The sequence below is a fragment of the Martes martes genome (genome assembly GCF_963455335.1).
Source record: "Martes martes genome assembly, chromosome: 13".
NCBI classification, from domain to species: domain Eukaryota; kingdom Metazoa; phylum Chordata; class Mammalia; order Carnivora; family Mustelidae; genus Martes; species Martes martes.
Genome location: NC_137901.1, coordinates 73,804,513 through 73,829,648, shown reverse-complemented (window position 1 = coordinate 73,829,648; position 25,136 = coordinate 73,804,513). Strand labels below are relative to the sequence as shown.

The following is a 25,136-nucleotide window of genomic DNA, read 5'->3' as shown; positions in this document are numbered from 1 at the left end:
GAAATGGAGGCGCTTGAACAGGGTCCCAGAGCTGGCACACGGTGGGGCTGGAATTGAAGTCCAGTTGTCTGACTCCAGAGCATGGACTCCTTACCCCACATGGATGAACTCCCCGAGGCTAGGAAATGGTCAGCTCCGGACCCGATGAGCGCTATTGGCCAGAATTTCACTGTGGACGTGGTTTCTCAAGTCTTTCCAAAGCTGTAGCTGTGATCTCGGACTTCACCCCGCAGGTCCACCTATAAGTAGTTGAGCAGTTGAGGTTCCCGATTTGGGCTTCGACTGAGTGGGTCCGTTCAGGGGCTCACGAATTACTGTACCCTGGAAGTTAACTTTCAGTTACTCAGAAAGCAAAGAAAGACTTCTGGGATTGAACTTATTACCAGTGCTGGATTGGAGTTCCAGCTTGTTTTTTCCAAGAACACAAAGCTGTGTCTCATGCCACAGTGTCTCAGAACCTCCAGGCATTCTTTTGGGATTCAGAGTAGTTTGGATCTTTAGGGGGAAATGTCGGGAAGCAGCAGTCGCTGGCTGCCGTACAGGCAGAATCAGAAAGCTACACGGCGGGAGGTCCGGTACTGGGCTCCGGTTACATCCGGTGTCAGCTTCGCCCCGTGTGTTGGTTCTCGCACTCTTTTCCCATCCCAGAAGTGGGTTTTGGTCCTGGGAATCCTAGGCTCGTGGGTCACCACCAAGGTCTTTCTGGGCAGCACTGAAGTGAGCCCTTCCCTGAGAGTGGTTCAAATGTCCCTCCCAGAAACCTCCCGTGCCCTCTCAGTGTGGCTGGCCAGCCTGATGCAGTCTGACTCTGGAGTCCGGACGGTGGGGCTCATTCAGGTGCTGGGCCTGCCGTGATGTACCAGTGCCCGTTTTCGCTGCTGCAGAGCCGTCTTCCAAAGTGAGAACTCTTTAGACCGAGAGCACTGGGCCCAGTGCTGATCCTGGATTGGGAATGATAATGAGTGATCCAGGATCACTTTCTGAGCAGATTCTCAGTGAGCATAACTTAAACGTGATCCTAATAAGAGAAGACTAGAGATTCACACTGCTGACGTGGCTCGAGTTGTTCTTTCATGTCAGCACCCTTCTAACCCCCTTATGTACATGGAATCCGCGTGGAAACCGTGCACGATAGAGGGGTTTCTTAGATCAGTGAGGGCGGACAGGTGGGAGGACTTAGCTTTCGCAGGAACCCTTCCGGGCTGCGTCTTTGAAAGCCCCCCACGAGCTGCCTCTCGCTCTTTCAGATGGAACAGCGCACGCTCAGATCCTAAAGGAGGGGTGGCGAATAGAGTAACAGGAGGGATTCGGAGTTGCAGAATAGTGCAAATCAAGATAAAATGGTGGTCTTCCCGGGCGCCTGGGTGGCTCAGTGGGTTAAAGCCTCTGCCTTCGACTCAGGTCATGATCTCAGGGTCCTGGGATCGAGCCCCGCATCGGGCTCTCTGCTCAGCGGGGAGCCTGCTTCCTCCTCTCTCTGTCTGCCTGCCCCTCTGCCTACTTGTGATCTGTGTGTCAAATAAATAAATAAATAATCTTTAAAAAAAAAATGGTGGTCCTCCCAAATCTTCTCAACTTCCTGAAAACCTCTCATTTGCTTAGTGGGCTCCTTTGATCAGTCGGCAGCCCTCAAAACCAGGCATGGGATTTCTCCATCTTTTGTACCTGTCGGTGTGTGCCCCCACTTCTTCCCCACCCCCTTGGGGTCTGTCACTCACTGTGTTAGTAAGTAGCCTCCACCCTCAGCGTGTGCCAGCTCAGGCCCTTAGCATGGAGGTGGCGTCACACCGGAGGGGTGTCCCCATCCCTTCAGGTCCAGGGCACCACCTCTAGGCACCTGCTTATCTTCCCCTCCCCCAGCCTCACCCCCACCCCCACCCCTTGCATGGCCTCACAAGAGCTCTGGAACCGGCAGGAGACCCTTTCATAGCTGTAGCGCAGGAAGACTAACATGGTTCAGATTTCCCCTCCGTGACCAGAGCTTGCATGTTTTCATATTTATCTCATACTGTAACTTATTTATATTCATTCCTATACTAATAGGAATTAAGACAGAAAAGGTTGTTTTGTTCCATGAATCATGTTGTGTGGAATCCCCATTGTCCCCTCCCCCTTGTTTACAGTTGCTGCCATTCAACAAATGACATCTGAGCCTCTTGGCTGAGCTGTTACTATTCTGTAAGGTGGGCGTGCTCTGGTAACTGCGTGTGCCCTTTCCTCTCCCTAGGGGCACCCATGGGTACATGGCTCCCGAGGTCCTGCAGAAGGGGACAGCGTATGACAGCAGTGCCGACTGGTTCTCCCTGGGCTGCATGCTTTTCAAGCTCCTGCGAGGGTGAGTGAAACGCATCCTTCTGTTACTGCCACCGCGGCTTGTCCTCGGATCAGAACCCAGACCGTTTAGACAGTGTTAGACTCTAATATCATTTGAAATCACACACGCTAACCTAGATGATGACCAGGGCTCTTCCTGCCTTCTCAAACCAAGAGCTTTGCTCCCATTAACTTTTAGGCAAAAGCTCACAGTTTCATATTTTTGTTCCATACCTTGTAGGAATGTCAACACATTTAAACCTAAAGGAAGACTGCTTTGAAGTGGGCCCATTGATTTAGCATATTTTGGATATTGATTTAGGATAGGTCCCCACTATTTGGGGCATAAGCGTTATTTTAAAATGTGGATCATTGAAGAAGGTAGGAGAATCTTTCTCATTAGGAGTCACTTACTCATGAATGCCTTGCCAATGGTAAGCATTTTGAGGGTTATAAGAAAGGACTGAGACCTAAAGTGAACGGATTTTAGAAGTGCGCAGGTATTCTGAACCCTGCTGCAGTCAATTTGCCTTTCATAAAACACAAAAATGAAACTGCATAATTTCGTGTTTTTAATTAATTTAATCACCACCAAAGACGGTGAAACAGAAAGAAAGGATTAGGGAATGAAAGTACTGTCCAAAGTGTGTCCCCGTGTTGAGCCCAGTGATTATGTTCACATTTTCCCATTAATTTTAAGAATTTTCAGCCAACTGGAATGGAAATCTTAAGTTTTGAAAACATGTTTTTGGTCATCCTCATCCACAAGGATACAAAAAGCACTTTATATTAACATTTCCTGGTCAAGACCCTCCTTCTCCTATTTCTGTTGTGAACACGTGTCTGGCCATTTGCTGAGCTTTTGGCATTTCCACTGGGAAGGCTTGTTGAGCACTGCCACATCTTCTTACCGTAATCAGCACATTCGGCAAAGGGGCTGGATTCCATGTTTCCCCTCAAATTAGGTTCCCAGCATTCTGGCCGCTTCCCCAGGACCCCGGTAATCTAGTTGTTCTCTGCTCGCTGTTTTCACTGGGGAACCAAAATCGTGTTACTGCCCAGAGAGTCAGGTCCTGTTGGTCCTTAATTGAATTACTGTATTTGTGGAGCCTGGATGGCCCTAATTCCCATCATCAGACTTGCTGACCTAATTAGAGAGATTTTCTGCAAGACAGGCCAGAGAAAACCACTTCCCACGCGAGCCATCCTTCCAGCCGGTGGAGGCTCTCTGTGAGAGGTGAGTGCACAGAGACATGCTTAGGGTCTCTGTTTGGGCCCCCCGGAGATGGGGCGGGAGGTACAGAATCCATACCTCCAGAATTTTGAGACAGGAAAATTCCATGCAGCAGCGAAAACATCAGCTACATCCAGTCACGATTGGAAAGTCAGTAATAAAATGTCCCTGGGAAACCTGCCAAGCCGTGTATAGGGCTTGGTTCATGTCTTTGTTTAGTTTGATTCTAGTCTGTTTATAATAATGCCCACCATGTCACTCGGGGATGATTGGGCATGACACCGTTTTTTGAAAGATCTGAAGATGCAGTTATTAACGATATGCCAGCAGTGTGATCGGTGGCTAGTAAAGTGCACCCAGCCGTATCTGGCCACAGGTCAGCTTCCCAGTACTGAATCAGGAGGGAGTCATTCCTCACGGGTCCTGGATCGGGCTTGGTGGAGTCACTGTGTTCGCTGCGGCTCCCGTCAAGAGGGGTGTTGGCCGACAGGAAGATATCCAGAAGTGGATGTTCCTGAGGATGGGTTGAGAGGAAAATGGTGAAAGATCTAGAAACTGTGGCTCATATGGAAAGGTTGGAAGAACTGGGTACATGGCTTAGGGGAGCCCTAATGGTTGGCTCCAGCTGGCTGAGGACCCGTCTTCCCAAAGGGTTATATTCATGCTGCACTGTTCCCAAGAGCAGGCGCTTTAAGGAGGGGAAGATGTCAGTTCAACACAACAGTGGCCACTCAGGCCTTTGAAGGAGCGTTGTGCTACATTGTGCCTCACAGGCAGTGAGGTCCCTATCATTGTCTGGCAACCTTCTATTGAGCCTGGCATGCAAAGAAACCTTCCAGTGTGCAATAGAAATAGGACTAGAGGAACCTTTCCCAGTGATCTTCTGCCATTCTCTGCCTTGCTTGTTCAGAAGCCATTCGCAGGAAAGGGTAGAGCACAGAAACCAAAGGGCAGGGAAAATGTTTTTTGATTTAAGTGATTTAGAGTCGACCTGGTAACCATTTATTGAGTAGCTAGAATATGTAGGAGACTGTGCTTCATGTGCTGGGGAGAGGAAGGGAGTGGGGGAAGGAAGCCACGTCTGGTCCATAAGGAGCTCTCAGGAGAGTAAATATGTCCACACACAGGAGCAGGGCAGACTACAGTGTTCCAAGGGGCACAGAAATGAGTCCCAGGGCTGACCTGGGAGAGCAGGGCTGACTCCACGCAGGTGATGCTCTGTGAAGGGGGCCTGGAAAGGGTTGGCAATTCCAAGACTGGTGCAGAGTAAACATGTTTTCCTGCGGGGAGCAGGAATATGGGGCAGTTTGCCTTTCCACAGTGGTGACCTGGGCAGGGAGGTCATGCTGGGAGAGGAGGTCGAAGAGACAGGGAGAGCCTTTCAAGAAGGGAGAGCCTGTGCATTGGGGTGGGGGGAGCAGGGGCTTTGTTCTCGAGGCCCCAGAGACTGGAGGCTTTTACGCAGAGGAGAGACATGGCTGGGTGTTTGTCAGAAGAAGGTGCTCACAGCATCACGCCTGTAGCCCTGGAGGAGGGAGATGGGAGACAGGGGTGGGGATCCAGGCAAAAGGCCAGGACCTGTGGGCCTGGGACCAGGAAGGAGGCAAGTGGCCTAGTGATGTTGCTACGCTGATCAGTGGGTGGTGGTTGCTGTGCTTTTCCAATGCGTGCTCAGATATGGAAGCTGAGGGGTCCTCCTTGGCAACACCTGGAGACATTTTTGCTTGTCACAGCTTTGGGAAGGGCTACTTCTGACATCTGGCGGGTGAAGGTGAGGGTTGCTGTGAAACATCTTACGACACACAGGATAGGCCCTGCTGCCTCCAGCACAGTATTGCCCTGCCCAGAAGGCCAGCAGCACAGAGGAGGACAGAGTCTGCTCCAGGCATGTGTCTTCCTTCCTTCCCGCAGCGGAGTGGTACGCTCAAACAGGGGTCACCGGCAGATGGTTCTTGCTTCTCTTTTCCGCAGTCGAATGCTTCTTCCACGGGCCAGTGTGTCCCACTGCCTCTGCTGAAGCCCTCGTCCGCACCCCTCACACTGCCTTGCACCTGGAAGAGCACCGCAGAGGCACGAAGGACGGAATCTCGATGTGGGCAAGGTGTCCAGTCTTGAGATCACGTTCCACATCCCTGGACTCACAGGGGTGGATGGGGTATTGAAGATGTTCGTGTTGCCAGTGTGTGGGATTGCTGTCCTGACCCTCAATCTAGATTTCAGGTGTCTGTCGCGGAAAAGAATTGAGGTGGCAGTAGCTTTGATCCTAACCCCATCACCTCTGATGTCAGTCCCCAAAGGTGTCCGACGCGGTGGTCTGGGGACAGCTGAGCTCTGCCCCAGGTTACTGAGGTTGTTCCTGTAGCGGGGAAAAGAGGGAATATTTATAAATATTTGGGCAGCTATTGGCTTAGGTTCAAAACTCATATCTGATGTAAGATGTCATCTTTTTGGTACTCTAAAACTAAATTTTGACCTAAGAGTTTTGAATCACTCTTCAAGCGTATTGCCCTTGAGCCCCTTGTTTCGCCGTGACCCTGATCTGCGGTGCCTCTGCGCGCCCTCGTGCTGTCTTCCCATCCCTTCTCCCGTCTCGGACGATTTCCCCAGCTTGTTCCGGGAAGGTCTGCAGTTGCGCCCATTCGCTCCATGAGTCGGAAGCCACATCTGACCGCTGTACATGGGATTCTGTTCCCGCGGCGCCCCGCGACGAGCCTGAGTGCTGCGTGCGCGGGCGCGGAGAGGCCAGCCCACCCCGCAAGCTGTCGGCCGGCCCGAACCGTCTCCTCTTTCAAGCGGCTGCCTTGGGGAGCAGCTGCAGCCTCCTGGGCTCTGTGGGCACCACGTGCCTCCCTTCAAGCAGAGATTATTGCTCTCGTAGGGTTTCTGTAACAGTTTCCAAAATAGAAACAGAATCTTTGGTCTTGTTCACAAGGAATCATCAAGCCTGCCTCGGAAACAGATGTGCCTCAAGACTTCGAACCTGAGAGCGCGCACTTTCTCTGCGCGCTGGCCCAGAGCTGGGTCACTGAAGAGCATGTCCGAGGGTTTCCTACTGGATCGGATGCAGGAGAGCCGCGTGTGCACGGCGGCCTCGGTAGTGGCCGGGCTCATGTGCTGGAAATGTTTTTGGCACCGCCGATTTAACTCCGCTCCTCCTTGCGAGCCTCCCTCAGGTCTCATGAAAGATTTTTTAAATTTAGCACAGAGCATTTCTGTCGGAACACAGCAGTCCTTCTCTGCAAGGGTCGGGGTACCACGCTTTCCCTCGAGCAGCAGGCGTGGGGGTCACAGCAGGGACGGGGTCCTCGGGCACCGCGAGCAGGAGCCAAACCGTCAGGATGTGCCCCCGCGCCAGGAGATCTGCTCACAGTCCCTTTGCACGCCTTCAGGGCCTGCGTGGGGTGGAGGCAGCCATGTCGGTGGAGACTGAAGCTTTAGTAAGATTTCATGAACTGTCACCCTTTTTCTCTTGAACCATGAACATGAGGATGTCTCCCTGTCTTTGGCATCAGAGCATGATGCAAGTAATGGTTTTTTAAATGACAATATCTTAAAAATAACATACCATTTGTTGTTACATCCAATTTGCTTTTTAAATGCAGTAATTTTACATTTTTCTTTTTAGAAACAATTAGGGTGAACAGAACATTTCCAAAGTCTGGTTTAGAGTTTAGTGCGTGTTTGTTCACTTGGCGCTCATTCACCTTGTTTTAGATTTTATTTTTCAAATTACTGCTTTCAAGAGATTGAAATTACTCTGTATTTCATTGCATGGTAAGAAGGAAAACAAAGCATTAGAGTTCCCTCTCTTGTACAAAATGAACATTAAACTATTTGAGATCATCAAGGCTCTGAAATGGAATAATCCCTTCTGAGAGGTGACTCAGTGCCTCACTTCACTAATTCAGGGGGATGGTCAGAGAGGGAACAGTAAGTAGTGCAAGGAGGAGTTCTTTTTCTCTGAATCACGTTCATTTATGTGCTCAGTTTTCCAACCCACCTTATAGAGTTAACTTTCAAATATTTGACAGTATCTTGCCTCTGGTGGTGTTATATACGGCTTAGAAATAAAATTGGAGGCTTCGTCATTTTATAGGCCTGTCTTGCTATAAGAAAACTCAGTCATGTACATATATCCCTTCTTTAATTTCCAAATAAATAAATAAGACCAGGATTCCATAATTGGCGTGTTTACTAGTCTCTTTTGATAAGATTTCCTTTGAAAGCCAACTTCTCTAGGGTTTTAACAACAGGGTAAAGAGTAAGAATAATTTGTTTTTCACTAGTTTATCAAGCAGACATTCATTTTATAAAGTTAAGATTCATCTTTATTAATTTCTTGAATGATGGCTGTGTACTGCCGTGGTCTTGGCTGCCACCAGCACACACGGTGTCTGTTCCCTTCGCCGTTTCTGTGAAGTACAGGGCCTTACACCCATCAACAGATGAAGACATCGAGACTGTTGGTTTCCATGACTGGCCCGCAGCCAGTAAACACCCCTATCACAGCCCTGAGCTCAGGTCTGCTGACCCCTACATTAGGGGCTCTCTCTAAGTACAACAGGAGAAAGCAATTCTCAGAACTGGAGGGCCCCAGGGACACAGGGTTCACGTATGTCTGTCATCATCAGAGGAAGGCATCGCCTGGTTACCGGTTTCCAGTGGGGGAGGCATGTTCATCTTGGTCGTGTTTTGGTTGCACCACAGTTCTTTGAGTTGTTTTAGGGACTAATATCCATTTCTCTAAAAAAAAAAAGAGAGAGAGAGAAAGAAAGAAAAAGATAAAATTGTATGAAAGTTATTCTCTCCAAACACTAAAGTGACAAATGTTATATAAATGGCCTTCATTTTCATGAGTACCGGCTGGCTGATTGTTTTCTTTTTAAAGATATTTTAAAATATCACTGGGGATATATTTGCCGAAGCCTATTTTAGTACCGTGATTTCACTGATGTGAGGATCAGACAGTTCACACGAGCGTAAGCCCCCCCCCCCACTTCAGGCACTAATATACCCCAACACCAGCCTTTCTCAGTAAATGGTAAATGTGTAGGGCTTTGTATTTCTGTAGTTTTGGATGAATACTATCAGAATACAGTACTCTCCCCAGATATGAGCCAGGGACATGCACCAAGTTACCTGATAACCACATCCTCAACAAGAGGATTCATTTCCACAGGCACAGCTGTTCATTTCCTGTTCATTTCCACAGGCACAGCCCTTTCAGACAACACAAAACCAAAGACAAGCATGAGATAGACCGAATGACCCTCACCGTGGTAAGGAGATTGAAAACTTTGTTTTTTGGTAGTGGGTCTTTTTTTTAAAGATTTTTCTTTTCTTTTTCTTCTTTATTTTTTTAGTAACCTCTACCCACAACACAGGACTCGAACCTGAGACCCCAAAATCGAGAGTCACATGCTTCACCGACTTAGCCAGCCAGGCGCTCCAAAAAACTCCATTCTTATTCGCGTTATTATTTTCACGTCTCATTCCATTAACAACCAGTTGAAAAATTTCCTTTCTTAAAAACAAATGAGTGGAGATCAAGTTCCTAGAATTCCTGACTGACAGTTCAATGGAAATAGATGTCAAGGCAGAAATCAGAGTTTGCCACCCATCATTTAGAGAAAGATGCAGAAAATCGAAAACTAAAGTAAGAAGATCAAAGAAAAAGAAAAATTGCTGAGGCGCAGAAGAGCAGGGAGACCTGTTTCTCTGGACCTGGCCCCAGCCTAGTGAGTGGCATTGAAAATGACTAGCAATCTGTGGCGCCTGACTGGCTTTGTCAGTGGAGTGTGAGACTCTTGGTCTTGGGGTTGTGAGTTCAAGCCCCACATTGTGACTAGCACAGTTTCACGTTTCTTCAGAATAAATATTAATCCATGGTGCATGTGCAGTTTTTAACACTGTCCTTGTCCAAGAAATGGACTTTAGATTTGGTTGGGTGTCAGGGCGTCTTGGAAATTGTGTGTTTTTTTCTCCCCCAGAATGTGGAGCTCCCGGAGGCCTTCTCCCCGGAACTGCGGTCCCTTCTAGAAGGCCTGCTCCAGAGAGACGCCAGTAAGCGGCTTGGCTGCCACGGAGGCGGGTAGGCTGTTATTCTAGCTCTTGAGTATCGACACCTGGAACACAGAACAGTTAGTTTCAATACATCACACTTCATTCCTAGCCCCTAAAAATCTCCCACTTTGATCCGGAGGGGGGAATAATCCCACAGGAAATATGTATGTTGTCCTTTGTGTTTTGTAATTAACGACTTGAAGGAGTGGCTCGCTTTTCAACTTTAAAAATCGATCCTTTCGATGGTGGAAATGAATCCCGATATCTCTCAGTTCATTTGGTGAAGTTTTACTAATTATGTTTGCAGTGATGGCAGTTCAGTATCCTGATCAGGTTCTTACGTGTTTTCTCTCACGTGTAACTGGCCAGGTACCGTCTTAAACATGCTTTCTAGATGCTAGGTGTCCAGAACGCCTTCCTGCAGTCCGCAAACTTGACTGATACTTTGGCTGGATATAGAATTCTAAATTGATAATGATTTTCCCCCAGAACTTTGGAGATATATTGCTTTATTGTGTGCAGTAAAGCAGTTCATGGAGCCCAGTTATCTCTCCTGATGTCAGGCACAGAGAGTTCCTTGAACTGTGGAGGCTCATTTTCTTCAGCTTGGAGAATACTGTTTTTTAAATTTATTTGACAGTCCCTCTCCTCCATTTCCTTGCTTAGCTCATAGAACTCCTTTTAGGTTTCTGTTGAAATTTCTAGAATGGCCATCTATGCTTCTGACCTTGTGTATTCCATGTATCTTTGCTTTGATCCTGTTCTACTTTATGTGGGCTAAAATCTCTAATCCCTCCTTTGATTGCTTTTTAAAATCTTTAGCAGGCTAAATTTCTTCAAAATAGAACCTTTCAGAGTCCCCCCACCCCAACTCCATTAGAATAAACACCTAGCTGCAGGCATTTTGGGGTTGGATATTGAGGTAGAAAGTATGGTATGTGCGTGTGTGTGTGCATGCGTGAAGGGTTCCATCTACAGAGTTCAGCCTGTCTTCAGCCCGTGTCTCACCATCCTCCTCCCCTACCCTCCTCCACACACATGGCATTGAGCCTGGAACTCAGTACCTCTGAGCCCCAGGCAGTAGCTCTGCCAATTTCTTGCTAGTAGTCTCTGCTCCTCCATCCACACCCGTCATGTCTACTGATGGTTCTGCGCTCCTCTTTGTGGTGCATTTATGACTCCGTGTTCCTCTTCCATCATTTTAGCAATTGTTGGGAAGGAACAAATGCAAAACACAAAAGGACACCCTTTGACTTAGATTTCATTCATTCATGCATTGAACACTTACTCAGCACCCCCTGAGTGTCAGCCATCGTCCTAACTGCTGGGGCTGAGGCCGTACACACGTGCAGACCCAGCCTTGCCGCATTGGAGCTTCTGTTGGGTGGGGGTGAGCGACATTATAGAAACGATCAGATAAGTAAGATGACCTCAGACCGAGAGAAGAGCGTGAGTGAGATAAATAAGGCAGTGTTGTTCTTGAGAAGCCAGCCTTAGGAGGAGAGGGGGAAGGACCCAAGGCAGAGGGGTCAGTGAGGGTAGGGCTTTGAGGGGGGCATCAAGCTTCCATGATGCAGAAGAGCAAGAAGGCTGGAGAGCTAGGAGAGGGAGGTCAAGAGCAGGTCAGACAGGCACTGGGCTCAGGCAGGTCCTGTATGTAGGCCGTGTCCCTGGACTTTGCTGTAAGTGCAACAAGGAGGCCCTCTGAAGAGTCTTGGGCAGGGGTATAGGGAGATGGGTTGAAAGGATGATGTGGGTGTGGCATGGGGTGGGTAGGGCTGCGGGATGTGTGGCTGGAGGGCAGTCTGGGGCAGGGGGCAGTTAGGGTCATTCAGGGAGGGGGTGGAGACCTGGATGGTGGCAGTGGTAGTGGGACATTTAGCATCCCCTTCATGATCAAAGACCGTGCTGCCCCCACCAGGAATCGGATCTCGGTGAGGATGGGAGACGGTAAGTAGTCAGCCCCAGGACTTGCCCAGGGGTGGGCTGCGGAGTGTAGTGGGGCATTGGGGCTGATCTGGCTCTTTGGGTTTAGACAACAAGGCATGGGAGTAAGTCAGGAGTTCTACAGACCTCTCGCCCCATCACGTGGAGACCCTGAGCAGGCGCTGGGTATGTGGGCCTCCTGGCATGCAGGACGAGGTCGGCGCTTGCCACATAGATCTGGGAGTTGTCTGCAGGCACAGGGCACTTATAGGCCTGGCAGGGCGAGATCACCCAAGGAATGATAGCAGAGGAAGGGGACTGAGAACCAGCCCTTGGGCTCTGCCACAGGGGCCAAGGCTGCGGGGGGGACCCAGGGCAGGCCTTGGTGGAGAGTCCCTTGTGGGCACAGGGACCATGCACTTTCCCCGTGTAGGCTTTCCTCGTGGTATACAGCCCCTTGTCTTCCGCACAAACTGAGCTTTGAGGATGGTCTCTGGGAAAACTTGTTTCTTCAGTATCTGAGGAGGTCTGGCATACGCTATGTTCCTAGATTTCTAGTTTGCTTCTGAATTCATAATTGGTGCTTCATATGCCTATCGTTTGATCTGACATGCCTCGTAGACATTTGCTGCAAATCTCCTCAATGTGGAGATCTCTAATTTAAGTCTTATTTGAATTTGTTCTCCTGGCGACAGACTCCTATGTATCTATCTATCTGCGACACCTCCTAGGTTCTCTCAAACTGGAATAAATTACCACATAAGATAATATTCCTAGTTTCCACCCCATACGATATTTCTAAACATCCAGTATTTCCTGTGTTGCTTTGAAGGAAGCATATTTTACTTGCTTAGTGAAAGAACTGAAAATAGTCGTTCCTCTGTGTTCTTCCCAGGAGACAGTTTTTGGAAAATATTCCTTAGGTTTGCAAATGCACCCTTACCACTTTTGTGCCTCTTCCACAGGGCACAGGAAGTGAAGGAGCACATCTTTTTCAAAGGCATTGACTGGCAGCAAGTCTACTTACAAAAGGTACTCTCTCTGGAACCCCACACTGGGCACCACCACCTCTGTGCTCGGTCTTGGTCCCCACTTCCTGGGTCCATCCCCCGGGGCCCCGCCCCCGGCCCCGCCCCCAGGCTCCCCTGACAGCAGTGCGAGTCCTTACCCTTCCACCCATGGGCTGCCATTACCGTCGACTCCCTCTGGGCTAACTTGTCTCTATTTCCCTAGTTTAAAAGTTTTCAAAATATCTGCAGTATGCACTGATAAATACTGAAATGGAGCTGTTATCTAATGCAGGTGTCTGTATAACTGAGATGTTTTTAGCTTTCTCTCATCTTTTTGACTTCCTATCTGAATCAGTGACTATATTTTCATAAGGACCTCTGTAGAAATGTACGAGAAACGTGGGTCACGAATCTACACATACTTTCTAGCCCAGCACCACACTACTTAAGGATCAATGATTGGATATCAACAGAATCCCTTCCCTTAAGATATTTTTTTATATTCCCATTGGTACAGGAGAACACCCCACATTAAAATTTTTTCTTTTGATGTTGATCAGCTTTGGGTTCGTTTCTGCATCATCTCTAGCTGTCAAGGGGTGATGCTCTGTTAGTCCCACCTGCTGTGAACAAGAGACCGGGCTGCGGCTCTGCTGGCCTCTCCTCAGCCCCTCTGCGGGGCACCTCTGTGGGTGTGGAGAGCTCCCTCCGCCGCGCCCCCCCGCCCCTGCACACTGAGGCTCCAGCAAGTGGAATGTGGTGCCGCATTGTCTGAGACACGGTGTTTTCCTAAAGCTGAGCTGGCGGGATGTACAGTCTGGAGATTTCATTATATTCAGTAATGCTTTAAGACCTTGGACGTGAATCTGTTTTTTCCCCTTAAGTTTTTCTAAAATCTGGGGGCTTCTTTTAGGGCTGTTACAGGCACAAGCTTGTTCCCTGCACGAGCCCATCTGTGAAGGATGTATGATGAGGTGTAGGACCTCGGCTGGAATGCTCAGAGAGCGCAGCACACTGTAGAGTGATAGGTGGGGATGGGTCGTGAGGTGATCTGATAACTGAGCTGTGCTTTCTTGGATCTTCTAGTACCCTCCACCTTTGATTCCCCCCCGGGGAGAAGTCAATGCTGCCGACGCCTTTGACATTGGCTCCTTTGATGAAGAGGATACCAAGGGCATCAAGGTACACGTGTGACGTGTGACGTTCACCCTGGGTGTTTTGGGGGGTGGGGAGATGTTTTTCTTGGCCATCAGACTGAGTGATTGTCTTAACATTGGCTTGCTTGTGGAATGTGACTTATCAGTGAACACCCGCATACATGAAGAATGTAGATGTCAAGGACCTAAATTAAAAACAATGAAAGCTTTCTGTGGACTAATCATTTTATGTTTGACAAATTGGTAAGTGGTCAGTTTCTTACGGATCTGCATATACTTGCAATTAAACTAGAACTGGAGCATATATGAAGCAGAGAAAAGCAACTATGTGACAGCAGACACACTTTGCCTTGTGCCAAAGAACCAGCCATCTTAATCCTTTTAAGTATTCAGATCTGTCTGTGTTCAGATGAAAAGAGCAAACAGCATGAGTCATTGTGCATTTGTCAATCAAAAGTGAAATAATCACTGCGTGTTTTTTTTATATAATCCTCTGCATTTTTCAAACTTTTGTTCATATCATCATGTTTCCCAGTAGACAAGGCATGATTACAGACGGTGAGTCACGAGGGAAAATCATCCCCCTCAGGCTGCTAAGTCAGAGTGTGTCACTACAGTGTGAGGCTCACACCTGCCCCCACCATTTCAGTGTCCCCCAGGGCCTCCCTGTCTTTTCTCAGCTGCCCCGTTATACCCTGGTTGTGTCAGCCCCCCTCACTTTTCCTGCCAAGCAGCTCACCCTCCAGAAGGTGCACGCACCTGTGGGGAGCCGTGGCTAGGGACACAGAGCTGGATCGATGGGGCCTGGGAACGGAAGTAGTGGCCAAGCAGCTGGGGAGGAGGGAAGCTGCAGGAGACCCCAGGAGGACACCAGGTGCATTGGGACCGGAGGAGTGGCAGCTGGTTGGAATGCAGTGTCAGGAAGGAGGGGTGGCCGGGGTGCTCCTGGGACCAGCTTCCCAGGAGGTGAAGCCGAGGCGAAGGGGAAGCAGAGAGAAGCCACTTCTGTGGTCTGGCGCAGCAGCTCTCCCAGGGGCGGCAGTGTGCCCGGTGCCCCGACGTGCACACCCCCAGGCGCAGTCTGCAACCTGGACAGACTGCAGGCGGCTGGCGCGTAAGTACCGCTGTCTAGCGGTGCTTGGGGGAACGATCGTTCCCAAAGTCACCTAAAAGGATTACTGTTGTCCCCATAGAATTTTGTCAGCAGAGGTGCTGCCACGAAAGGGTGCTAAAAACACCACGGTGGTGACGTGGGAGCCCACAGACATTTTTGATGTTGAGAAGAGATTGCTCATACTTTAAATTTCGTAAACCATAATCAAGGCTCTGGAGTCAGACTGGACTCGCATCTGCCCTTATTCGCTGAGTGACTTCGGGTAACCTCTCACGCCCTGGTTTTGTCACCTGCGACTGGTTTTGATGCCCGGATTTCTCTGAGGTAGGAGAGAGAGCCGCTTTAAGCCTCTTGGCCTGTCATCCCTGAGAGGACATTCTGTTGATGTGGTTTTCACTCTTCGTGACCAAGAGCTGAGGATGAGTGTGCTCAGAGCAAGAGGGGGCCTGTGGCCAGGGGTCCAGAGGGAAGTGAGGAGCCCGGGACAGCCTAGTCCAGCTAGAGGTTCTGCCTCTTAAGAAACCATGCGTTCTTGATCTTTTTAAACAAGCAGTCCAAATAAATATACTGTTCTTTAAAAAACAAGAACAAAACCAACAAAAAAATCTCACCTCAGATAAGTACAAATTTTCTTCCTTGTTTTATTCATTTTTAACCACTTATGCTAAGTCCTAGAAAGTCGGGGCTCTCTGAAATTCTAGGAAGTAGAACGGTTCATATACAAAGCAGAGTTGGCCCTTCCCAGCAGCTACATTGGAAAGGAGTATGTTTTTACTTTTGGCAAACCCTTCAGAATCTGTACCGGGGGCCATGATCCCAGGGTGCCCCTCTGGTCTGCTGCACTAGCACCCCCCACCCCTCCCACACACACTCACACTCACGCGTGGCTGGGCACACGCCTCCAGCGTTCATGCTCTGGGCCACCGAGGACTTCAGCTCTGGGCTCAGCCTTGGCTTCTGAAGGAAGTGGGAAGAGGAGAGGAGAGCTCTGTGAACCAGAGCGATCCTAAAATCAACACGTGATCCTAACAGGTCGCTGAGGGCAGGTAGAGAGCCCTCCATGTTTCATCGATTTGCTTAAGTCTTGGGGGCAAGTGCTTCTTCTTGCTCTTTTTCTTGTCAATAACTTTCCTGCTGTAACATCTCTCCAGTACTCATCTCTCAGGCAAAGGAGCAAGCAAATCAAGTTTCTCAAGAGATCTGTGCTTGTGAGTGACAGCCGTGCTCCGCTCTTTCAGTGAGATCTCTCACCTTTCTGCCACAGAATTGTAGCTCAGAGGCATAAAATCACTTCCTTTGCTCATTTTCAGAGTGCGGCCTCTCGGCTCAGGGGGAAGAATGAAGGATTTTGAGCAGTAGTTTGGAAGAGAAATGCTATTATTAAGTGTAATTTTTATTCCCATGCCTCTTAAAGGCGAAGTTGCTTAAACCCCCTCGTCTCCCGAGCTCCGTGGTCGCACATTTGATCACGCTGTTACCCTGGGTTCATGGAAGGTTGGAAGGTTCATGGAATGAATGGAAAATTCAGCCTCCTCTCCCTTCTGCTCATCTCACTTTTCAGATGAATTGAGGGTGGTGAGAAAACCCTCCCACCTTCTCCCTTTTAATTGTTTCTCAAAGTACGGGATGTAATTGCCTCCTTTGGCAAATAGAGTCTCCTCGCCATCGTTGACATTCTGTTTTGCTGTCGGATCTTTCTGTACTTTAAATAAAGCCCCGTATATGTTGTTTTTCATTGGCAAAAATGTAACAAAGCTAGTATAAGAGAAGAGGCAGACCGTCCCCTCCGAGGGGCCTGAAGGTGAAGGTGAAGGTGTTCTCAGTTAGCACCCTGGTTATCAGCGGCAGACATTTGTGACAAGGAACGAGCCGTCTCTGAAGGATTGTATGCTGTGGTCCATTTATCGCCCCACATCCAGTTAGGGTACTTCTGAAGCTGTTGCCTTGCTAAGTATGTTAAATCATAACTATCTTGATCTCTTAAAATAATAAGCTTCTTGATTGCGACCAAGATCTCTACAAGAACTTCCCCTTGGTGATCTCCGAGCGCTGGCAGCAGGAAGTAGCAGAAACAGTTTATGAAGCAGTAAATGCAGACACGGATAAAATCGAGGCCAGAAAGAGAGCTAAAAATAAGCAACTTGGACACGAAGAAGGTAAAATAGCCAGCGTGCCTCAAAATATTTTCAACGCAATGAATTTTGTAAAAATGTCTCATAAAGCCGGAAAAGTTTTTGGGTCGTAAAGTACTTTCCAGGGGTGGCAGTGGGGAAGGCCATAAATAGTGGCGTGTGGCTTAGAAAAGCTCAGTGTAATATTTCAAAGTCTTCAGTCGATATAAATTAAGGTGGTCAGCAGTAGGGTGTCATGTGTCCTCTGCTCTTGGAGCTTCTAGAGCAAGTTGGCAAATATCTTTCTTTAACCCACTGAGCCACTCAGGCGCCCCGGCAAGTGTCTTTCTTAAAGACGCAATATTTTCATGCCAGGAAGAGGCCCAGCTTTGTAGGCAAGTGACCTGGGCCACCTCACAGGCACCCCCGCTGGGTTGAGCGCCCTGCCCTCACCGTCTTGACATTCTCAGTCATGTTTGAACAAGGGCCCTGCGTTTTCATTTTCTTCTGGGCCCCACAAAGTATGAAGTAGTTGTCACTGGTGAGGAACCTCGCACACATGTCCCTTGTTCAGCACTGTAAATAGGAATAATGACATTTGTTTCACAAGCACATTAAGGAATTGCCAAACCACTTTTTTGTTTGTTTGTTTGTTTTTGTTTTTGTTTTTTTTGCAACATTTGAGTGCCCCGTTGGAATTTCCAAAGTGAAGTGCCTCACATCGGGTGTTAAACCAGCCGGCCATTCTTGAGTCACCAAATGTTGTCACTGTCCATTTTCCTAAGATTCTAATGAATCTGGGATATTTAAATGTACCTGATTGGGTGACGAGGATATTATTTGCATTCCTTCTAGGCAGAGATTGTTCTGAGGTTAACATTCTGTTATAAGAGTCATCTGCCAAAAGCAGTTCCTTTGTGTTAATAAGTTACTTGAATGGGGGTGGCTTGATGTGGGCTGGCCGGTTGTGTCCATCACCCACTCAGAAACTTGTGCCCAAGTCCTGATGGGTTCCTCCCATATAAAAGCTGCCTGCATACCCCAAGGGAACGGAGCGGCCCCGTAACTGTGCTCACCTCCATTCTGCAGAGAGAGGGGTTTTGTTTCCAAGCTGTTCCTTTGCGCACCCATTGACATTACTCTGGGCTGTTGGCTGTAGCTAATTTTATACAGGAAATTATATTGGTTGCTCCAGGGAGGGCCATGGTGTCACCAGAATCTTGACAAACTGGACCTAGAAAAAAGAGGCATGTCTTAATGACCTTACCGAAGTGTATCCTTGCATCCAGCAGATTCGTGAACTTATCTTCATATATCATTGGGCTCTCGGTTGAAAATCTCAGGAGTCTCCTTACAGAACAGTACAGTCCAGGCTTAGATCCCTGAGGTCAACCTGCAAGGCTTCCACCTTCCGTATACTTAAGCTGTGTAAACACTTTGGCGTTAAAAGACAATTCCAGGGAGCCCACCCGATCACCTATCCTCTCCTTCCTGGGGCCTCCCCCTTACCCCATATGCTGGACAACATGGGTATCACTTCTCTGTTTGCCATCTGGGTCTTCCGTTGGAACGTTAGCTCTTGGAGGCAGGAGTTCTGTCTCCTGTCCTGTAGCACTGCTGAGTCCAGGGCACCCAGAACGTGCCCAGCACCAGGCGTTCCCTTCAGAGCTGCTGAATGATGAGGGGAGGAGTAAATGAATGGTTTTTAGTGTTCTCCAAATGTTTTTAGTATTCCTTTAAAATAAGAAACCAGAGCCAGCCTTAAAATTAACCTTTTTAAAAAAAAGAGAGAGAGAAAGAGTGAGAGAGACAGTACTTCACTCTAACAATATGATCGGGACTCCACGAGAGCGAGTTAGCTCGGCCTGTCTAGGTAAGCGTGTATTGGAGGGATAAATACAGCCTTAAGGAATAAACGGTTTTGAGCCTTGTGTTACCTTGGCTGCTTGGTCAACCCCTTACTGTTATTGACAGGATTGAGGGGAGAACCCCAGTCCCACATGAAGACAAAGGTTCTTCGGGCATAGCTTGAACTGAATTACGCTGTTTGTGCCCTCTCCGAGCCACAAGGGAACTTCAGGAATGTCTCCCAATATGGAGAAACAGCCATTCACTATGTTAGTGAAGACCCGATCTTCCCATGTCCCGCTCACCTGGGTCTCAAAACCGGGACAACGGTTTGCACAACATGCTCCACTCATAGAAACCTGATTTTTCCAAAGAGTGTCATCTTGTTTGTTTGTTTCTGAGAAGAGCAGAGCCCGTCTGTGCCCAAGCCTGTCTAATTTGGGGTTGTTTGTATTCCACAGATTACGCTCTAGGAAGGGACTGTATCATGCACGGGTACATGCTGAAGCTGGGGAACCCGTTCCTGACTCAGTGGCAGCGTCGGTATTTTTACCTCTTTCCCAACAGACTTGAGTGGAGAGGAGAGGGCGAGTCCCGGGTAAGTCCAGTGCGGCCTTCCCGGCACTGACTGGCAGCGTCCTCGCTGTCGCGTGGCTCTCTCGGAGGGCTGGCATGTCTAACCAAGTACCCTGCTGAGCTCTGGGTGTCTATTTGAACTTGTGCACAGGAGATTTGGGATGTTCAAATTCTGACTTTTAAACTTAGAGTCGGGGGCACCTGGGTGGCTCAGTGGGTTAAGCCTCTGCCTTCGGCTCAGGTCATGATCTCAGGGTCCTGGGATCGAGTCCCACATCGGGCTCTCTGCTCAGTGGGGAGCCTGCTTCCTCCTCTCTCTCTGCCTGCCTCTCTGCCTACTTGTGATCTCTGTCAAATAAATAAATAAAATCTTTAAAAATAAATAGATAAACTTAGAGACAAAGTAAGATTTTGTAACGTCTGAAAATAGAATGTGAGGTCAAAACAGATTTGAAGGAGGCTGGAGAGTAGTCGGGGAGATCAAAACAAATTAAAAAAAAAAAAAAATGCAGGACTTTGGAGTCAGACAGAGGCGCTTGAATCCAGGGTTCAGAGAAGAAGGTCTGGCGTCCACGGCACAGCCTGAGGTTTGGGGGTGTCGCTGTGCTCAGTCTCCCCTTCATGTGCCCCCCGCCCCTTGTTGGGCTCACATGAAATGAGCTAAGTGGTATAAGCTGTGATGCTGGGCCCAGAGCAGAGGTCGCCAAACCATGCTTGCTTTGGTTTCCGTTTCACTGGGAAAGTGTAAGGGACTTCCATGCCATAGGCAGGAAGATACCACTGCCCCTCAGGTCCTTTCTCGAGGGCTCATGTTTCTGAATAAGATAAGAAGAAATTTCTAATCTTCACTGTCCTTCGAAGCCAGGCAGGCCACATTTATTAAGCACCTACTGCATGGGGGAGCAGAGGGCTTGTCCAGAGGTGGCAACCCAAGGAGAAGGCAGTGCTTCTGCTCCTAGGAGGGAATGGCTAGTCCTCCAGGGCCAAGGAATCGGGGCAGTGGTCCCAGATGTCACAAACATAGCTGAGGTCTTGGATGGGTCAGAATCCTGCCCATCAGTTGTGTGGTGGTGAGAAGTGTAGAGAGCAGTAAGCTCTGATCTTGTTTGTTTGATTTTGGAATGTGTTTTATAAATCTCCGTTGCTAAAGGGACACTGGGATGGCTCAGTCAGTTAAGCATCCAACTCCTGCTTTCAGCTCAGGGTCATGATCTCAGGGTCGTGGGATCGAGCCCTGAGTCTGCTTGTCCCCAGGACTCCTGTGCCTTCCGCTCCTTCCCCGACTCGTGTGCAATTGTCTTTCTCTCAAATAAGTAAATAAAATGCTTGAAAAAAATAAATAAATCCCCACTGGCAAAGTTGCTATTTAATTATGAGTGATTGCTACTACACAGCCCATTCCTTTCAGATAAACAAGACTTCTCACCATTACTAGTGCCATGGGAGTCATTTCCTCAAACTAATACATCTAGGCTCTGAATTGCTTTAATAAGTTTCTTTGGGGGTCTTGAGTTGCAACTCAGGTGCTGGTGAATATTATATAATGTATAACATATAATATAATATAATATAATATATATCGTATTTTATAAATATATGAATTTAGCAACCAAACTGTAATTCATATATATTATTATTTTAGAATATATAATGTTTCCAGATAGTAAGTGTCCCTGGGGATATTATGCATTTACAGTTGACCCTTAAACAACATGGGGTCAGGGGTGTTGGCCCCTCATGCCATCAAAAACCCGTGTGGAACTTCTGACTCCCCCGAGAACTTAGCTGCTGATAGGCTACTGTTGAGCAGAGGGCTGACTGATGAGATAAACAGCAGGTTAACACAGAAATTGCAGTGACATGATTTATACATTGTATTCTTACAATACAGTCGGCTAGAGAAAAACATTCTTAAGGAACACAAGGAAGAGAAAATAATGTTTATAGAACTGTGCTATATTTATGGGAGAAAATATCCCCGTAGAAGTGGACCCACATAGTTCAAACCCATGTTGTCCCAGGGCCAACCGTAGTCTACCGTCTCCTGGACAGTCACCATGGTGCGCGTTGAAAGGAAATTATCTCACTTTATAGGATATTTGAAAACTTTAAAAAAAAAAGAAAATCTTCCCTTTTTTAAAGGATGCAGTATGTTAGCTTGGTTTTAAAAGTCAGAGTTCGGGGGCACCTGGGTGGCTCAGTGGGTTAAAGCCTCTGCCTTCGGCTCAGATCATGATCCCAGGGTCCTGGGATCAAGCCCCGCATGGGGCTCTCTGCTCAGCAGGGAGCCTGCTTCCTCCTGCCTCTCTGCCTACTTGTGATCTCTATCTGTGAAATAAGTAAATAAAATCTTAAAAAAAAAAAAAAAAAGTCAGAGTTCGGTGTTCTGTTTGAGAGCTGCCCAGTGTATATGGATGGATGGATTAATAGGCATAAATCAGGGAACAGTAAATGCGAGCATTTATGATGGTGTTGTTTTTCATTTAGGAGTCCTGAGTATTTATCCCAAAAAACACAAATGGTAAGGTGCTTACGACACTATAGCATTCACCGTAAGCAGTTGTGTTCTAGACCTGGCATGACCATCTTTTAAGGATGTCGCCTGTATTTATAACATCCTTTTGATATTTTTGAAATATCATTAGCACAAGCCAGCCTTGCCAGACCTTTCCTGAGCTGCCGTGTCAGGAGCTTGGCTGCTCCCTACTTGCTCATGTTACACGACACTTCACTGTTTCCTCACAACTCAGTCGATAGAATTCAGAGGTGTGTGCGACACAGAGAGGACACGTGCAAATCACAACCATTCGCAGATCGATTCTGTGTTGAGGGAACAGCTGTGCTGTTGTCTTACAGAGACACTGTCCTTTGGAGTTTCTTTCGAGATGCCATCATTTGAATTTTATGCTTGTCCCTTCGTAGCCCTTCCCCCTCACTTCTAGAATATCATCAACAAAAGGAAAAGGCTAGGCGCCTGAGTGGCTCAGTGGGTTAAGCCTCTGCTTTCAGCTCAGGTCATGATCTCAGGGTCCTGGGATCGAGCCCCGCATCGGGCTCTCTGCTCAGTGGGGAGCCTGCTTCCCTTCTTCTCTCTCTGCCTGCCTCTCTGCCTACTTGTGATCTCTGTCAAATCTTAAAAAAAAAAAAAAGGAAAAGCCTAATTTTTAAAAAACTCTTTCTAAGCTGATAGCTTTCCATATTATTTATTAACTTAGCTTAAGAAATTGGGAAATAATTCAAAGTAATTTGTCATTTTTTTATTTTTATGGCTAGCAAAATTTGCTGACAATGGAACAGATTCTGTCTGTGGAAGAAACTCAGATTAAAGATAAAAAGTGCATTTTGTTGAGGATAAAAGGAGGGAAGCAATTTGTCTTGCAATGTGAGGTGAGTTTCTCGTGTTTTTAAAAAACCTTTTCCCCTAACTGGAAGTTAGAGCAACTGTGTACCTGTTCGCGGAGACGGCCACCTGCGTTTGGGACAGCTGTTTGAATCCATGCTTTACCGCCTTACCGCTTAGGAAAGCCCCTGGGCCTGAGGAGGGTCTCGGCAAATTAACAGTTGCCGTTACAGAAGCAAATGTCAGGAAATGGCCAGAGAGGAAGTCCGTGTTAAAATCTGATTGCCCTGTCTGGAAACTCTGTCCAGTTTTCAGTAGGGGCCTGTTAGCTAGTCTCCCGGTTCTTAGCATTCAGCATGTTTGAGGTTGGGACCTGGGTGTTTAAGTAAACACAGATAGCAAAGTGACTTCGCTCCGGGGAGATGGCCTCTTTCTCTCTCCAGAATTCTACTGTAGCCCAAATTTAATCCTCTGGGATACTGGGGTGTGTGTGTACATGTGTGTATAGGGTATGTGTGTGTCCAGGTGCGTGTGGGTGTGCATAGGGGGTGTGTGCAGGTGTGGGTGGGTGTGCACGGGTGTGTGTGTGTCCAGGTGGGTGGGGGTTTGTGTGGGGTGGGGGTGTGCATGGGTGTGTGTGCGCACACGTGAGTGTCTTCAGAGAGCTAGACCAGTATTAGATAACCGAGATGTGTGTCCAGTAACCATCCCTCCAATGCACACGTGGGGTGTGTGTTCATGGGGCAGAGCTCTCCTTCGGCATTACTGTATGGACTTCAGCTGTTTTAGAAATCGGAAAGCACAGGTGCTCTCTGAACGAGTCACAGGCGGTCCTTCTCAGGGTGGGGCTTGGGGGGTCCCCTGGAGGGCCAGCCAGAGTGGTCCTACTCCCCGTGGGCGGCCCGGGAGGTGGGCTGGCGTGGTCGTGACCAGAGGCGCCATGTCTGCGGGCCAGCCAGGTGCGCCCGTCACAACCTCTCCCTTTGTGTCCCCGTGTAGAGCGACCCCGAGTTTGTGCAGTGGAAGAAGGAGCTGACAGAAACCTTCACGGAGGCTCAGCGGCTGCTGCGCCGCGCCCCCAAGTTCCTCAACAAGTCCCGGCCCGGCGTGGTGGAGCTCTCCAAGCCGCCTCTCTGCCACAGGAACAGCAATGGACTCTGACGCCCTGGACGGGAAGGCCCCGGGGAGACGGGGCCACAAGGAAGCCCACACTGGGGGCTTTCAGCCCTTGACGGGGAGCCTTTTGGAGAAGTCCGGGGGTCAGAGGTTTGGTCCACGTGTCCCTGGGGCCCTTCCACAGCTGTCAGGACCCAGGTTGCCGAGGTGCTCCTTGTAGGAGCTGTGCCCATGGTCGGGCCCGGCCGGCCTCCCACCCCTCCTGAGTGCCTCCTGCACATGACTCTGTCCACACTCGAAACTACTGAAGAGACTAACGGACGTTCTTTTCCTTTCTTGCACACCTGTTTGGGTAGACGTGAACCTCGAACTTGAAATGTCTTGTATGTCTGATAGCAAACATATCTTAGACTTGCCAAGATGGAGGGCAGCCCCCTGCGGCAGGTGCCAGGTGACCTGAGGGCCCCCCTGTGTCCTCTGCTGGGCTCCTCTGTGTCCTGGGCCCTGGGAGGTCAGCGCGCATTTCCTCTATGCGCTTCAGCACCGACCAACCTCCTGATGCCCCATGTGGCGAGCCGAGGATAATGTCTGAGAAGGTTGCTCTCGGACCCCGCCCTGCTGTGGCCCCACCCAGGTCCCCGCCTGGGTCCCACAGGGAACAGAGGGAACGTGCCCTCAGAGGACTTGGGGGTCGCTCATCGCTGACAGCGTTCAATAGTGGATGCTTGGAAGGCTTCACGGGGATCCTGAAGGACAGGCGGGGGAGTTAAACTTTCAGGGCAACAGTGGTTTTCAGACAAATAGCACTTTCACGTGTCTGGGCATACACGGACACTTGGGGCTGAGTCTGGCTGGGGCTCCGACAATAAGAAGTTACAGGACACCGTCATCCTCGTTCCTGCCCCTGGGACGCATACCTGCAACCAGTGTGTGAAGGAAGGAAAGAATTGCTCTGTCTTACGTTGTAGTGTAATTTAAAATGAACTTTATTGATAAAAGAGTGCTGAAGAATGAATGTGCTGAAATGAGTTAACTATGTATGCTGACTTCCGTCTCACCCTTTGCCTGTCATTAGTGAGTGGTACTGGGCCCCGGGTGGGTAGTCCCACGGTTCTCCCACAACGCGTCTGACGGCCTTTTCATGCCCCAAATAAATGCTGGTCTGGAAGAACCAGTGTGTTTCCCAGTGAAGTCCTCTCTATCACCAGACTGAAAATAATAACAGTGATTTTTAAAGTCCAATATCTGTCTCTTATTCCTCGTGCAATCCTGTTGTATGTTCCTAAGTTAACTACTGACAATATAGATGACAGCATCATTACCTGCAT

The 25,136-nt window shown here is 48.6% G+C and overlaps 1 protein-coding gene across 2 annotated transcripts in view; it reads left to right on the top strand.

The window, feature by feature from the left end:
- GRK3 (G protein-coupled receptor kinase 3) overlaps nucleotides 1-25,136 on the top strand; it is a 117,244-nt gene extending 92,108 nt beyond the window's left edge. The window contains exons 13-21 of one of the 2 annotated variants that reach the window (XM_080821120.1): nucleotides 2,228-2,335; nucleotides 8,760-8,826; nucleotides 9,538-9,638; nucleotides 12,502-12,568; nucleotides 13,633-13,728; nucleotides 16,811-16,973; nucleotides 19,238-19,374; nucleotides 22,626-22,739; nucleotides 23,692-25,136. In XM_080821120.1, the coding sequence (XP_080677246.1) occupies nucleotides 2,228-2,335; nucleotides 8,760-8,826; nucleotides 9,538-9,638; nucleotides 12,502-12,568; nucleotides 13,633-13,728; nucleotides 16,811-16,973; nucleotides 19,238-19,374; nucleotides 22,626-22,739; nucleotides 23,692-23,853 (1,015 nt within the window). In that variant the 3' untranslated portion in view covers nucleotides 23,854-25,136. The remainder of the gene's footprint in view (nucleotides 1-2,227; nucleotides 2,336-8,759; nucleotides 8,827-9,537; nucleotides 9,639-12,501; nucleotides 12,569-13,632; nucleotides 13,729-16,810; nucleotides 16,974-19,237; nucleotides 19,375-22,625; nucleotides 22,740-23,691) is intronic. The other variant, XM_080821121.1, reaches the window with a different exon arrangement.